Raw genomic sequence first — 17,146 nt, forward strand, 5'->3', positions numbered from 1 at the left:
ATAGCTTGCAAAGTTTCAGCTTGTTGCCATAAGCAAAACGAAAATAAGAAGCGTACATCATCATTCGTCGAAGGGCATAACCGTCCACGCACTGACGACAATGGTCGTACAGGGATAAAGATTGCCGGCTATAAAACACGAACGGTTTGAGATAAAATTAAACGGTTTGCACAGGACAACATGGAATTGTAATCTGCAACAGCTTGCAAAGTTTCAGCTTGTTGCCATAAGCAAAACGAAAATAAGAAGCGTACATCATCATTCGTCGAAGGGCATAACCGTCCACGCACTGACGACAATGGTCGCACAGGGATAAAGATTGCCAGCCATAAAACACAAACGGCTTGAGATAAAATGATTCGGTTGTCATAGGCAAAACGATTTTTCAAACGAGCCTTTTGAATTGTTGCTTGTGACTGATATTGCTAATTTCTGCAGGCCATTTTATTTCACGACGTGGAGCACGAACGCCAGTATCACACTGTCACAAATATTCTAGAGTCTAGACCGCCCCATGACATCATCTCGCAACCCAGTTCTCAAGCGACGTTATCCCGCAACCGCTTGAGGTTTACTGTGTGGGTCAAGTCTTTTGTTGCGAATCGCCGTTCACACTACCACTTCTTTTGTTTATGTGTTCAATGTGCCAACTTATCAGGTCGCGCTGTTACGGGGTGCAAGTCATCATTGTTTTATCTGAAGGAAATCGTCACAGCGAGTTAACGCTTTTTTCCCCGTTATTGTTACGCATGCTATATAAGAGCGCCCATCTAATAACATAATATACATAGAATGACATAGAATATAGAGATAACTGCGAAGTAGTGCTGGATTGTTTGTTTGTCGTTTTGAGTACGTATGGTTGTACGTGAATAAATGTAAAAGGAAAGGGTTTGCTGCCGATCAGAGTACACGAGTGTTAGCTGTTAAAGAACTTCCGATAGTCAGTCCCATCTTTTGCGTACCCGTGAAAACGGAACGTGACATCTGGGGGCTCGTCCGGGAACTGACTTAAAAACGCGAAGTTGAACACTAACCCCTGTAAGATCGGCAATGGCGTCTGGATTGCAGTACGTGCAATTAGGGAAGCAATTGGGGCTCGTTGACGAAGAGCTACGCAAGTATGTAGATGATCAGGTGAAACAGGACCATGAGAATGAACGTGAAGAGCGAAGGGCTAATCGTGAGGCTGAACAGAAAAAACGTGAGATCGAGCAAAGAAACCTTGAGGCCGAAAGGGAAGAACGGCAACGAAGCCAAGCCATGGAGCACGAGCTGGCGATGAAGAAGCTTGAGCTTGAGCTGGAAGCTATTAACCGCCGTGCAGAAAAAGCAAACACGGTGACATCTAATGTGGCCGAGTGTCCAGAGCACCTGACGTACGCGCATAAGCTTTGTGTGAACAAGTCAGTCGACCCGGATCGTGTCCACCTGGTGGAGGATGAACAAGAGCACATTCCAGGGCCAATTAGCAAAGCAGCGGACAGCGCCGAGGCTCATGCTCTGTTTAACCAGCATGACGAGGATGCTTCGCAGGGATGCATTGAAGAGGAAATGCAGATGTGTGACAAAGAAGAGTCGGCTTCTGCGACACAACAAGCGACGAAGCAAAACGCCACGCCTGAGACGATGACCGTTGGGCAACAAGCAGAGTTATCTCAGGAGCTGGTTAACGTACAACTGCATTCAGTGGAGGGAGGCGAGACGGTTTCTTCAAACCAGACGACGGAGAAGAGCACCGTTACACGTACTGTCGTGGCGCCGACCAGTGAGAGTAACGTGTCAAGCCCGTTTACCCGTCTCCCGTCGTTCTTGCCAACCCGCCAACAGATGAAACAACAAATGCAGTCAGGAAACGAATTTGCGCAATCGTCCTTCCGAGATTCGAAGCCATGTCGCTATCAGGGGGATTTCCACACGTGGTTCCGGTGCCGACGTAAGCAGGGAAAAGGCAACGAAAGAAAACATTGGATAGGAAAAGCGATATCTTCAGTAAGCAAGAGCTTTGACTTTCGGATGGCACTGATGAGTTGTGGGAACATTTGTGTCAGATTGCGCGAGATTTTCTTGTTTGAAGAAAATCTCCTTTTAAAAACGGGGTTGTGTCACAAATATTCTAGAGTCTAGACCGCCCCATGACATCATCTCGCAACCCAGTTCTCAAGCGACGTTATCCCGCAACCGCTTGAGGTTTACTGTGTGGGTCAAGTCTTTTGTTGCGAATCGCCGTTCACACTACCACTTCTTTTGTTTATGTGTTCAATGTGCCAACTTATCAGGTCGCGCTGTTACGGGGTGCAAGTCATCATTGTTTTATCTGAAGGAAATCGTCACAGCGAGTTAACGCTTTTTTCCCCGTTATTGTTACGCATGCTATATAAGAGCGCCCATCTAATAACATAATATACATAGAATGACATAGAATATAGAGATAACTGCGAAGTAGTGCTGGATTGTTGTTTTGGTTGTTTTGGTTGTGGTTGGACGTGAATAAATGTAAAAGAAAAGGACAGCTGCCGATCAGAGTACACGAGCGTTAGTTGTTAAAGAACTTCCGATAGTCAGTCCCAAATCTTTTGCGTACCCGTGCAAACGGGAACGTGACACACACAAAAAGTTTTTGGCGCCTTTACACTATTTTATGTTTCTTTAAACATGTCGGCATTTGTTAAGTAATATTTGAAGACTAAAGTTTTGTTTAATCTTTTAGCGACCTTATGCACAGTCATGTGATACCAAAGAAACTACTTCATCGTCGTAAGCTACCGAAGACAAAAACAAACCATAAACTGTTTTTTTTTTTGCTTTTTATAGGATAAGTAAGACTTAATGTTGAATTAGTTGTATTAGACACACAACTTTCGTATGCTCAATTACATTCAAGGTATGCGAAAAAACCTGAAGTAGGTAAATCACTGTATCGTTAAGCACTAAAGAATAGTCATTGTTTTCTAATTGATGTGAAACAACAGATAGTGACGCAATAAAGCTTGCTTGCAACACAAAGTTTCAAACTAACGAGTCAAGGAGCGTGACGTGATTAAGTTTTTTAACAAAAGCTGAAACAACAGGACGTTGATTTGCTTTCCTTTCAAGCAAGTTTACGCTCCCTGAATTGCCCCCTATCTCTTGACTATAATTTTACTATTTCTACAAAGGTAACCCATTGCGCCTGTTGTTTCACGCCTGTTGTTTCAAGTAAACTTTCCTCAACAAGTCTGTAGAAATGAAACACGGATTGTACATTCTTTATTCAAGCCATTGATCCAATTCCGTGCAGCTTAACTTTGTAACTTTTGAAAGAACTCGCAATGAAAAGCGCCACAAATGTATCTCAGCAATAATGCAGTAAAACAACTCACATCCAGTGAAATAATTCTGGTTCAACATTTGGAAGTGGTCATGGATTTTTACTCAGTATTAAATGTGGATAAAAATTGTAGACTAAAAACGCAATGTAACAAAAAACAAACAAACAATACAATTTGCATTAAAATAAGCACAAAAAGCACCACAAATTAACATATTTTACAACAATTGGAATAGACAGATTTGCTTATTATGTTGAACCTTTGGTCATATCTTGGTTAATGTGCTGGATGTGGAATACAGAAAGCAGATTGCATGCAATCTATAGCTGTGTAAAGGTTAAAGTTTCAAATAGTACACATATCCTTCCCTTGCATCTAACTTTTCCAGATTTTAAGGGTAATATCTCCTTGCCTTGTCCTGTAATAAAACACAAATTTAATGAAATAATTAAACACCATAAAAATCCAGTTTTGAAACAATGGAGTTAATTAAATGCAATTTTTACAATCTTTACTTGATAACCAAATGGTTAGTTGCTAAAAAGGCTTTTTATGCTACCATCAAATGACTATATGACAGTACTGCTATGTAATGGTCATAATATAAAAATAGCTGAGCTGCAAACTAAACTATCTGCAACATTTTTTAACAAACATTTTGTTAACAATTGGAGATATCTGCTAAGGAAATCTCACTGTGAAAGTAGAGCTTATTTTAGTAGCAATAGTGCAATATTAATTTGAACAAACACAGTTGATTTATGTTAAACAATGTAAGCTATTTTGTACTAATTGTATATATATCTACCTGGTCTACTCTTCAGTCCATAGCCTTTGTGTCATTTGCTTCTTTTAAAGACAAAAAGCATGCTTTAAATTGTTTTTAGTTGGGAAATCCAACACTGCAATTGTTGTCAAATGACATCTTCATGGCAAACCATAAAATGAGTTTGTATGGTACATATGAGGATTCACCCATAGCTTTAGCTGCAATTGCACAATATAGTAATAAATTTCAATTCACTATTAACTAAAAAAACATACAGTATATGTTCAAAATCGCAAACAATTTTGAACCCATTTTAGTGTTTTTACCAGTCATTAATATTACAAGTGCTGGAGGCAACCAAATAAAATCAGTCAATAAAACTAGGCATGCTATCGCAGTCTTTCAGGTAATAGTTTGTAAGGTGTGTAAAACACTTCTATACCAAATATCAAAGTCATGCTATATTAATCTGCCTTAAGTTTATTAGATCAACTGTTTACTCACACAATCATCTGTGGTTCACCAAATCTGTCTCTCTGTCACTTGTCCTGTACTTGTAGTGTATTGGTTTCAACATTCCAATTTTCACCACCAGCCCAAACATTTCCAGACTTGTCCGGGTTGCATTTTTTTCTGAAACAATTAGGACCTTCCTTTAATCAAAAATACACCATCTGTGTAGCTGCCTTGTTTATAATCGATGAAAGTGTTGCCCATATGAGTTTAAACTTCCAACACCTTGATGTTTTTGTCCAAATCAAATACACACCAGGTCCCTGCAGGGGCACAGATTCTTGTCACTTTTAAGGCTGACAAACTCGTAAAACTATGCTGCTTCACTCAAAATCTACTTCCTGTGTGTGAACCCAGTTAATGTCCTGACTCCTCAGGTCAGACAAATATGTGATATGTCTTTCTATATTAAAATGGTTTTCTATTATTTACAAAATAAATAAGTTAAACTTACCACCAATTTTAGGAAAAAACTCCATAAATTGAAGCCAGTGTTCTAACTTCCAACTTCCTACCGCACTGTAAGCTTCAGTTCAGCTGATTTAATTTGTCAACAAACAGCCACAACCAACGAAAACAACACCTAGGGTAACCCCCTAAGCTGTTCGTAATATCAATAGCATACCATGTCGCTTAAAGCGCAGAATCCATAACATGGAATATAATACGACAGCATAAAGGCCCGGGATTATCCAGAATTCGACAGTTTAAAGCGCCTAAAAGTAGACGGATCGGGTGCATTATTAGTCATAGCACCGATTCAATTCAATCAATTTGAGAAGTGGAAACTGTAATCAAGTTGTGTGCGTTTAAGTCATAACGCTATAATCATATTGCTTATCATTTGGATCTCTTGTTTACAATTATCTACAACTTATTTGTAGCACCACGTCACTTACTTTTATGCAAGCATTTATCGATGTAAAATAGTCGCTCATGCAGTCAACAAAACAAAACAAAACAGAACCCTTAGGTGGAATTCTTTCGATATCTTTCAGTGGTACGCTGTGTATAATATTTTTGTTCACTTTGCCGTGTCAATTATGGTGCTTATTTTGTCAATGTAGCCGCGGGCTGCGATTAACATCAAAATATATTTGCACTATTTTTACACCGTAAGTCACAAAGGTTTACTTTGATTAAAATAATGAAATTAAGGCTTATCAAGCTGATCGCTGTTTTAAAGTCGTAATAGAGCCCGAAACTGAAATCCTGCCCAAACACAATCGTGAAACAAATGAGTTCCAGTGTTTGAAAGTCGGGTCCGAATGATTTAAACTAAACCTCATCTTGACCGGTGACCAGTAATGTTTGAAATGCGCTTTATAAATTACGAAAAACTGACTTTTGCCATCTTACTCAAAAATAGTCGAAAATACTCGGGTACAGGTATACTGTAAGTATATGAATACAAGAACATAAATGTTGTGGTATACTGTAAGATTAAGGCCTTGCAACCTTGCGTATTCAGGATCGGATATTAATTGCTCCAGAAGTTTGGTTGTTTTTGTAGTTTATTTCAATACTACTCAGAGCGAATCCACGAACATCAGTTTAATGCAGTACAACAGAATATTGAACGTTGATGTGCAACAGAAGTATTTGGAATAGCGCTCGGCATAACTTACTACGTATATGTAGATCTAAACATAGCGTCAGTAATTTCAGTTATAACCTAGCAACGCTCAAAACGTGGGTACTAACGCTCAGAAGCTATTGTGCATTTAATTAAGCGTCCAACGTATCAGCTGTCCGACTGTCCAACGACTGCGATTACGAAACCAACGCGATCTGAATAAAGCAAACACTTCATACACAATGACTTGTTACCAAGGGAATTGAGTAGTACCAGGAAACAAATGAGTACACAATAAGTAGTTACCAAGGGAACAAAAGACTGCAGTCAATACAAAAGACGTTAGTGAACAAGCAATATTTAGGGCGTGGGACTGGATTCCAAAAGGGCCATACAAATTCGAGCGGTTCGTTGCTAGTAAACAAAGTCCAAACATTTGACTAGTGGAAATTCCATAAATTAGCACCATTGATAAAACTCAATATTAATACGTTACAATACTACGTGAATAAAAGTAAGGTATGAAAACACTAAAGATAAAAGATAAGATATAACACCAAATGGGGTGAAAAAAATAAAATCCCTTGTCAACGGGAAGTGGCGTCGGTGGCGCCGGCATGCAATGTTTTTTATTGAAAAAAAATTGCCTTCCATAGCTATATCCACTTTTATGAGTATTTATTAAACACATAAAAAGTAATACAGTTGGTGTCAAATGTTACTATTTCCAAACTAATCAGATTCGTCCAATCCCGGACCTATAATTGGAGGAGTTGCGGGAGGAATCTGTGTGTTGGTGATTGTATCCTTCGTTTACCAAAAGATGTTGCAAAACACAGTAACAGCCCCAGTGATGGCTAGTGCCGCTGCACCAAAGGTAAAAAATGTTCAGTTTGATGCAATGTTGAGCAACTGCTGCAAAAACAGAATTCAAAAATGAAGGTTGACAAATTCCAAACAAATTCTTTTTGAAAGTCTTCTGTTAAAACCCGTGTTTTTTATTGACTGCCTGTCACAAGTTCTGTTCTTTAACAGGTCGTCTCAACGGTACCCATCAATCCAAACCATGGGAACAGAAAAACATTTCATAGAATTTTTCTAGAGTGTTCATACAAAAAAGCAGTTAAGTTTACATACAAACGATGTCGGTAGCTGAAGTTGACAACTGCCTGCGGACTCCTGCTATCGTGTTTGGTCTTATATATTTTTTGTAATATAGCTATAGTTCAAATAAACAAACTATATATCTAATCAAGCAACTGACCAAGATAAATCATGAAAAACGATATATTATTTGTTATGTCTGTGACAAAAAGTAAAGGAAACTTCGTAACATAAAAAAAACATTTCGGTCGGAAACATAAACAAATTGAATATGTACAGTAATTTATTTTAAAATTTTAGGCAGTACGGTATTACCATTCTTAAACTCAGTGCATGCAGCTTTGGCATACTTCGCAAGGGCTTAAGATTGGTCTATTTTCGAACCACATTAAAACCATTTATTCAAATACTTGTTGGTGCAGGCTGGTAAACTTGATTTGTATGATGTACATGGATAAAAACAACTGCACGAGATTTAACAGCTCGGGGTCTGGAAAGTATTAGCGACACCTGCTCGAAAATGAAACAACAGATATTGTTTTACAATAATGTTAACATAAAAGTCATGTTAAACTGGCACTCAGCTCATAGTAACTACATTCGACAAATGCACTGTGCACAACACACAACACAATGCTATGTTTTCAACAAATGCCCAACTGCACCTTGGACAACACTGCACAACGTAACAAAGACCAGGACATATATACATAATCTGTTGGCATGACGCAAGAAAAAGCGAAGCACTATTACAGGAGATAATCAAGACATACACAATTACATAAAATTAGTTTATTTCGCTTGGTGAATGAAAACATAGCAACACAGTTGCACTTTTGAATCTATAACGCGAAGTTTTAAGCCCAATCAGCATGAGCCAAGAAAATGTTTGCCTCTCCAAACTGTACACCATTGTAGAGTTTTTACAACAGACATTTTTGAATTATGTTTCTGCACCAAAAGACCCCTTTCTCCATTGTACTGAGGTTGTGTTTAACGCTTCTTTTTGCAGGCACAAATGACAATCACAAGCGCGAAAAATCCTCCGACAACGCCTCCAACTATTGCTCCCGTATTTGAGCTTTCTATAAGTGTTAAAAAAGCATCAATAGTAAATAAATAAAGATTTTTGTGATCCAAAAATTGTTTACTGCGTGTTCAATAAAAATACAACCACAGGAACATAGCTTCATAATATTGATATCATACCATCTTTGTCAATGCAATCGTCATGCACTGGCTGACGCACAGTTGTCAAGGGAACTGGAAAACTGATTTCATAGCACTTTTCCATTTTCAAGATCAACGGGGGAAATTCCCAGCTGGGTGAGGTCCTTAATCTCTGGTGTGCACGGCTGGGGACTGTAACTAGTTTATAAATAAAGTTTGATTGAGTTGTGGAAGGGAGCATTTGTTGTTTTGTTTCCCAATTTAAACGTTATTCCGTTATGTTATATTAATTTTTACATGAGCAAACACAATTGTGAACCAAATGACGTGGCAAAAAAAACAACTTTTAAAGGTAATTTTTTTTCAGGCGTGAGATCAGGTAATGCTCAGATATAATGCTGGGACCGCCGGCGAAAAGTTAGGGGCATGTCTGATCGCTGAATTAATTTAACCACACAGATCCTGACAACATACCTCTTAAACAAATACTTGTTGGTGCAGGGTTGGTAGACTTGATTATATGATGTACATGGACAAGTACAAGTGTAAGAGTTCGAACAGGTCGGGGTCTGAAAAACATCAGAAAAATGTCTACCACACGGATAAGAGCAGAAGTGGTAAAAAATAAATACATTTTTTGTACTGTGACTTGTGTAATTTTTATCTACTTGGCTTCACCAATCTTTGTGGGGGCTGACTGTTAAAGAAAAATGGTTTGAGGTGTGTGGCTGAACTTTTGGATGTTTAGTGTAGTAGTGGTGGTGTAATAATGCAGAATAGCCATTTGCATAGTGCAACAAAAATGCATAAAACTGAAAAATACCTTTTTAATATTACACGTTCAAAGCAAATGTTGAAATGTCAAGACTATAATCTGTAAAACGTTTATTCAATTTATGAGTATTTTATGTCAAAAGTATAAAAACAAAACTGCAAAAAAACAAAAGTCAAACAAAACAAATAAAAAATATCTGCCATCTTCTGGAAAAACTTACATTCAACAGAGTTGGAAAAATAAGTCCAAACGACTTACATTGCTGCATGATTTGATCACAGCACATTGGCATGAACTTGGAGAAGTAGAACCACAAGTTCCACTTTGTTTTTCAGCCAAGATCAAATAAGTATTTGTTCCAGTGACGGGCATTAACTCGAAGTAGTGACAAGAAGGACTGCCTGTTCTGCCTGTAAATCTTGTCTGGTTGGGTGATATCTGGAGAAAAACTTTCTTTGGCGTCAGGCTGTTTATCAGTTGAAGTTCACTTTTTTAAATAAGCCAATAGTCGTATTACAAATAAGAGTGTACAATCTTACGTAAAATGTTTCATATATCAAAGCGTTCTCGATATTTGCACATTTTCTTTGCTGTAGCACGTTGCTAGTTTGTAGTCGGTGGGCAATTTCAGGTTCAAGACTGGCAATATGTTTGTTAAATGCGTCGTTTGGATTGGTGACAAACTGTTCGGCTGTTATCACGAAACCGGCATTGTCGATGAGAATACATCTGAAAAAATGCAATTTGTTTAATAAACAGTTTTTTCATAGTCGTTTACTTAAAAATGTGTCTAGTTACGCTGTAAGTTTTTAATACAATAAAATTGACTTGTTGTTTGCAAAACTTAAAAATAAAAAAAATCAATTTTATTTTAGACAAGGTGCATATGAACCAAAAAGTGTTGTTAGTGATAATCATATCTGACAGCCTGAAAATCGACGCAAATACTTGTAGAGTGATGTTTTGTTGCATACGGGATACAGTTCTGAAATGACTAGTTGAAAGTATGACGTCACAATATCGGTTCCCATGGCACCAATCGTTTTGTCTGTTACGGGATCGTGGACTCCATCACTTCTACACGCAAATCAATCATGGTAAGAACGCCTTTTGTCAAGAATGATACCGAGTTTGTTGTAGGAAATTGATTGTTCTTATGTGTTGCTTACTTGCTTTTTAATATCATCTCATTTTAAATGTTGAATTTTTATTGTTCGTGCAGATAATTTTGCAAGGAATTGGGTCCAGCCGAAGGCAGCATTTGGTCCCAAGCATTGCTAATTTTATTGGACTTTATGTTGAAGAAGAAGAAAAAAACAACTAGCTTGATACACTATACTGTGTCACAAGTGCTCAGTGCGCGAGCAAACAGAACAATTGCATTTTCACCCGTGCAAAATTTCAGACAACAATTATAATTAACATTGATGTCAAAAGCATTAAGCAAATAAATGTATTTGACTAAGAATTTCCTTAAACTTACATTCCTTCAAAAAGAGCTTTGGTAAGAGTAATGACACTCACAGCACTCGCTGCGTCGCGGTATGGTGGAGTGATGACGTATTTGTCACGGTTAGCTTGGGCGTTCTCATACCTTTAATGACAAATTTAAAACTAATTCCAACTATTTACCCTCAAAATAGATTTTTGACTGACTAAAAATCTTACCAAGCTCTTTTGACTGGATCAAAGTTACTAGGCATTTGAGTTCCAGGAAAAATACGAAAAATACCTTCTACAGTGGCTACATAACGCCAAAAGACTTGTCTATTTAATTTGTCTAATTCAGCAGCTTTCCACAGTGCGTCGGCTTTGTAAGATGCGACCACAACGTCTTTGACTTCCGGCTGGGATAAAGTTGTAAAAATAAAAAACATAAAATCTTGGAAGGCGTCATAAATAGGGTTAGTTCGGATATCAATAATTTCTACTATCCCGATAACGGATATGTACAGATATCCGGTTAACCGGATAATAATAAATCTATTACAACATTATCCAATTGTGGCACAGATTTCGTTTTAGTGTTTATAATTGTCCAGCATATATCAAATATACAACATTTACCCGAGCAGTGTATTTCTACAAAAACCGCATGATACATCAGTTGTTTCACATTTTCTCCTACAGTCAATTTTCTGAGCGAAAATTTCTTTTTAAAATCTCAAAATTTATCCTTTCGAGCAAATTACCTTACAATGGATGCATTTTCTAATTTATTAGTGTTTCTTTGTAACCTAAAATGTTTTTAATTATCTCGTGAATTTTAACATTAATAGGAAATATGTGCAACAAAGTGAATATTTGTATTAATTAGGATAAACATGAAGACGTGCGTTACATCACTGCACATTAACTGTGCGTTTTCTACAATTGTGTAAAAATGCATCAAACGCTTAAAAGGCACTATTAGTTTGTTATCCGGTTGACCGAAACAAAAATATCCGGATATCGGATAGCAAAAACTCTTCGATTAATCGGTTAACCGGTTATCCGTTATCCGGATATTTCAACCCCAGTCATAAAACGCGTCACAGAGTTATAGAATACACAAACGCGTTATTTAAATGTATCAATTAATTTTGCTAATGACTCTTTGTAATTCAATGATGAAAAATATTTACCCTAATATTTGCAGTGTCAAAACTTTTTCCTTCCATGTAGTTAGTAAGCGTGTGAACATAATTAACCGAAGCATTTTGTAGCAGGTAAAGTTCAGGGTCCTTGAAAGATCTTGCAGCCAAGGCGACCGAACTCTGATCTTAGAATTTTTCAACATTATCAAACTTTACTGTGTTGTTCATGACAACTTTTGCTTAAATATAACAATTAGCATTATTGGAAAGTTGTTTTCAACAGCTGATTTCGACATAAATACCTTTAGCGCAGAAACTTCTTCCGTGGAAGCACTGCTTCGTCGGGGGAACGAGATCGAATCGGTGGTAGAGGAAAGTCCCGGATGCAAGAGATCCTTGTGGAGCCAACAACGTCTGCAAATCTTCATTAGCCAGCACCAAGCATATTGAGAACTTCGTACCTGGGATCTGAAAACGAACAAACTAACCTTTTTTAAACTATTTAAGAACCATAGATGAGTCATGCAGAAAATTGCAATTCTAATCTACTTGGATAAATGTTAGTTTTAAATCAAAAACAAAAACTAATTACAATAAGATGCTCAAACAAGTTTCTTGATAAACTTGAGAACATTTGCATTGCTAATCAACAGAGAAATTGTGGCTGTTATTTACCTGTTTCCAATAGTAGGTTGAATTCACTTTTACCACTCGCACACCATACATCTTACTGTCACCTGCTGGCAGAATACGAGTCGACACGAAAGTCTTATTACCAGATCCACCTCTGAAATTTTTAATATCGTATCTTAAATATCGTTTTAAATCACTCTTCATTTCAAGAAAGTGCATTGATCGCTCTTATTCTGCCACTCGAGAGACTGAAAGATGTAATTTGCAAAAAGCTTGAGTTCTACAGTAAATGTAAAAATTCCAACTGCATGTCAGACAACATATTCATAGCAGCACTCTACAATCTAAAAATCATTTCATCGGATTTAACCTTTTCATAGACTTAAATACTGAAACAAATTCTGGGTCACGCTCGAACGAAGTCGCTTCAACGAACAACGGCTCCCGATTGGTGACGTACGGAAAGTTTGGGTGATTGATCACAAGACCTGGAATTTAAATCCAAATTTGGATAATGCTAATAACAAGATTTAAAAACATAACATGACCAACATCTATGTACTGTACAAACCTCCTTCGTTAATCACGAATGAGTAGGACAACTCTGTCGGTTTAAAATAGCTTGATTCCGCGAGCAGTTCTTCGATAGTGATATCAACAGCTGCCACGCCCACCAAACGCCCACCGATGTAAACTGGCAAGTTTGCAGTCACCATGAGACCTAAAAACGTGAAAGGAAATGACAATGCAGTCAAATTTCAACTGTTGCAATATGGTTTGGTGCCAATGTTACTTTGCCCTACCAAGTCCCCAGCTGTCCAAGTAGGGAACAGTCCAAATCGGGATGTTTGTGGCTTGACCATGAATTGAGAAGAAGTTATAATATGAAGCCATCTGATTGCGTAACTTTGAAGGGTCGGTGACCGCAATGTACGTACCAGTCTGTTAAACAACATGCAACATATTAAATTTTGCGTACCTAATGTCACAAACAATACGAAGTCAAATATTCCACAGCTTAAGTGAGTGAAAGCATCTGAAACATCGCCTTGTTAGGCTCAAAATACGCCAAGCAAGGTACGTTGGTATTAAGTTGTTACCTACAAACGTAATTTCATCGAACGTAATTTCATTACTACTCTCACTGACGAGAATACTACGTTATGCCCTACAGTTGTAAAGCGTATAAATGAAGTTGTTTTTTAATACAACTGTACAGACGAATGCGTTTTTCTTTTTACCTTATCACTGGATCCAACTTCAACGCTAGTAGATTGGGCCATTCGTCTTAATGTTGTTGCACCTGCGAAACATAACAACTACTTTTTGATCATTTCATTCTTTGCAAAACAAACTGGCATTCGTACAGTTCTACTGGCAGCTGTTTATGCCTTTTAACACAAATATTAAATGAATCACTGACCCAAAAATTTCCTTCTTACAAAAGCAAAGAAAATCCGACTAAAACAACAACCTGTGTATTATCAAAGTTGTTTAATATGCTTTTTACCTGCACCAGATCCGAGACCGAATGTAAGGACAGCAACAGAATTCTTTAAAGCACTGTTGCGCCGGTTTAAAATGGCCAAGATCGAAGAAATGCCGTCGTAAGGCTTTCCATCCGACATGAATAAAATCGCTCTGTCTGCGTTTCAATATGGGAAAGGCAACAAGTGTCAAAAATAATCTTGCGTTAAGGCAACACTCTTTTAAAATGAAGACACAAATGGACTTTATTTGTTAATGAGCATCCAGTGACAATAATAAGACGCTATGTCCTTTTTACTTGAATTCTGGCTTGGTTTGACTAAACCCCATTACCCAATTCACAGCATGACAAACAAGTTATCAGTTCAAGAAAAGTTTGGTATTGTTTTAAAAAGCAACTTATCTGCCCAGCATAAATTTTAGGTTCTTGTAGTGAAATTGCACTCTCGTTGTGAATTGCTTTGATTATAATTTCTGAAAGGTGATCGACTTTCTTGATGTTTGTAAATTAAATGATGCTATGAAATGGCATTGTAGTAAACAGCGTTTTATCTTACCAATAGTGGTGCGTGGAACGTTGTCGAAAAATGTGAAGGCCGCATTCAAAGCTCTTCCGTACTCCGTTCCACCTTTAACGTAAACAACGTAAGTACGTAAGATAAGGCAACGTAACAGCCCTAAGGATGCAAGTGATTTAACACAATCGCATCCCAAAATGTCAAATACAGCAGTTCATATTTTTTTGAAACACCCACTAGTTTTTAAATTAGTACTTCAACAATCGCTCTTCATACCTTGTTACAGTTCGAAACAACCTGAATAGTTTTCACAAATTTAAGTTTTTGAGTTGACTGTCTATAGACCAGCGATTCTCAAACTGGGGTCCGCGGTCCTTTTGGGGTCCGTAAGGCAATTTTGGGGGGACCGCGAAAAGGTTAAAGTACTTCTATAGTTTTATTTGGCGTCGGTTTGTGCAACTGAATCAGTTTGAATCAAAGTAGAGTTGAGAATTGACTGTCTCCATTGCTAAACAATACCCTTTATTGTATGACAACTAAGAAAAGTACAATTGTTCGCGCACAATTGTAATGTTTTTTGTCTTGTCTGTGATGTCACAAGCCGTCTTTTCATCATTGTTATGCGCATTTTTGCATAAATAGCTAAAATCCGGCAATCAACTTTCGTTTTTCTGAAATACACATTCAGGCTGATAGACCGCGAGCCCTCGAAATAATGGCAATTAAAGGGACCGTTTTGAAAAAAATATGAAAAAGTTTGAGAACCACTGCTATAGACAGACCAACTCCAACAGCTCAGATACAATAAAGCCATCGATACCCATAATACGATAGCCGAAAGGGGCAACGCACGAAAAAGTTTGGAACAACAAGTGTATTTGAAAATCTACATTTTTCTATGGTCCAACTATGTATAGTTTTATAATATAACACACAAAATCTAAAAATTTGTAGGCCTTAGCATAAGTTTTATGTTTATCGCATTTAGTAGAACTTTGTGTCAAACTCACAACAGCCAACGTGCCAAACACACAACATTTTCAAATTGGTTTTACACTATAAGACTGACCTCCTGCATTGATGCCACTGACGTATTTTTTCACCAGCTTCTTGTTTTGTGGAGTGGCCCGAGCAAAAGTATAGCCGAAGCATCTGCCGTTGGGAATATCGACATTGCTATAGACATAGGCTGAATACGAAAACGCAACCACTGCAAACTGTAAAACAAAGAGGCTGATTTAATTTGAACACTTTTAATAGAATGTGAAGGAACGAACACAGTTTAAAGCTAACATAGGCTACAGGCGTAAACAATGCAGTGAAATGCAATTGAAGTTTTGCACTGCCGAAGAATAAAAACGGATAGATTTTTAAAAAAATTTATCATTTTATATTTTGATTTATAATTTCCTGTTTAGGACTGATAATGCCATATTTTGGGCAAAATCGATATCCGCAGTGGTTTGTTATAAGAAATACACAGACTGATTTGAGTGTGCTGAATTTCTCAGCTAAGTAATGTCAACATATGTAACTGGAATCGTCTGTTGAGCATCGTGCATCAGGGCAATTTCTGTATAAGTACATCTTTATTATATATACACCAGGTTCGGAAAAGCCTTTTTGTTCTGTGACATTACGCAAACAAAGTCACTAGCCTCTTCCATTGTCCAAACGCCCCCCTAACTGGAAAGTTTCAAAGTTATGATGACTCGTAGGACGTGACCGTAACGTCTGGAGTGTTTGAAGGCATGTGACAAACTTATCGACAAAAAAATCCATGCCTCGTCAAAGGGATTGAGAGTTTCAATCACAGTTTTGGCAGCTTGTCTTGCCAATTCCATGTAGGTTACGCCGCTGTTGTCTTTTTGGTCCATAGATCCACTTTGGTCAATAACGATAACGATTTGTTTCGGCTTCGGGACATTGCTTTGTACATACCATGGCCTGAACAACCAAAAAACGTTGATTTAGAGAATAATAAAGCAGCAAATGTTTCTGATTTAAAATCAAATAAAACGGAATTTGTAAAATTGAGATATATATTTCGCCTATTTGAGCATCGTTTGACTCTACAATCTGCAAACAACCGAGGTTAAATAAAGTAGAACAGATATAAAACTAAAAACGTAAAACAGTAAAACCAAAGGGGGTTTAAGCCAAACACCTCACTAGCCAACTTGTGCTATAAAGCCTACAACAGAAAACAGCATGAAACCAGCCAGGCAACGCGATAAGAAACGCACAAGCGGTAAAAGGAAGAAAGGCGACAGGCATAAAGTGTAAATGAGATAATTCGGTATTGGGCAAGTATGTTTTCAAAACCGGACTTCAAATGGCAAAACCCTCTAGTCCTGAACGTTTGGGAAAAGAAAATAAAACTTGCTAAACTAACGAACATTTCAACAAAATAAAATTTTTGGTTTTGATATGAACTGTACCTGAATCTGTTGTCATAGGAACCACAGTCGGTTGCTTTTGTGGCTGGAAACGTGGTGGTGACCCCTTGTTCGCTGCCGAAATATTGCCACTTGAGAGATGGAACATTGCGCAAGTTTTCAATACAGGCATCTCTAAAGGCGTTTTGCAATCGAACTGGATTGTACTCGGCAGTCGACGATATCAATTCACAAACTTTGGTGGCAGAGGCCTAAATTTTGAATACTTTATCAAAAACACAAACAGATTTTCGCACTGTCCACCGCTTTCAGCA

At 37.7% G+C, this 17,146-nt stretch overlaps 1 protein-coding gene, 1 long non-coding RNA gene and 1 pseudogene across 3 annotated transcripts; 1 reads left to right on the plus strand and 2 right to left on the minus strand.

Moving 5' to 3' along the window:
* The first annotated feature begins 462 nt into the window (after window positions 1-462).
* On the plus strand, window positions 463-2,510 carry LOC145212353 (uncharacterized). The gene has a single exon (XM_080080458.1). It carries the CDS (start codon window positions 1,054-1,056, stop codon window positions 2,125-2,127), a length of 1,074 nt encoding a protein of 357 aa, XP_079936584.1. The 5' UTR covers window positions 463-1,053; the 3' UTR covers window positions 2,128-2,510.
* A 722-nt stretch (window positions 2,511-3,232) lies between these two features.
* LOC145212355 (uncharacterized) lies at window positions 3,233-5,347 on the minus strand. Its single transcript, XR_013856678.1, has 4 exons — window positions 5,048-5,347; window positions 4,585-4,713; window positions 4,120-4,298; window positions 3,233-3,729 (listed from the first exon to the last, which is right to left on the minus strand). It is a non-coding gene; the product is annotated as an uncharacterized LOC145212355 (long non-coding RNA).
* A 2,769-nt stretch (window positions 5,348-8,116) lies between these two features.
* Window positions 8,117-16,530, minus strand: LOC145212352 (VWFA and cache domain-containing protein 1-like; annotated as a pseudogene). Its single transcript, XR_013856675.1, has 19 exons — window positions 16,218-16,530; window positions 15,503-15,650; window positions 14,473-14,544; window positions 13,938-14,072; window positions 13,669-13,730; window positions 13,231-13,369; window positions 12,999-13,148; window positions 12,798-12,915; window positions 12,470-12,581; window positions 12,097-12,262; window positions 11,843-11,979; window positions 10,887-11,065; window positions 10,702-10,812; window positions 10,167-10,295; window positions 9,758-9,947; window positions 9,477-9,656; window positions 8,918-9,012; window positions 8,483-8,641; window positions 8,117-8,358 (listed from the first exon to the last, which is right to left on the minus strand). The product of XR_013856675.1 is annotated as a VWFA and cache domain-containing protein 1-like (transcript).
* Window positions 16,531-17,146: the final 616 nt, after the last annotated feature.

The sequence above is a fragment of the Phallusia mammillata genome, chromosome 2, assembly GCF_965637545.1.
Source record: "Phallusia mammillata chromosome 2, kaPhaMamm4.hap1.1, whole genome shotgun sequence".
Taxonomy (NCBI): Eukaryota; Metazoa; Chordata; class Ascidiacea; order Phlebobranchia; family Ascidiidae; genus Phallusia; species Phallusia mammillata.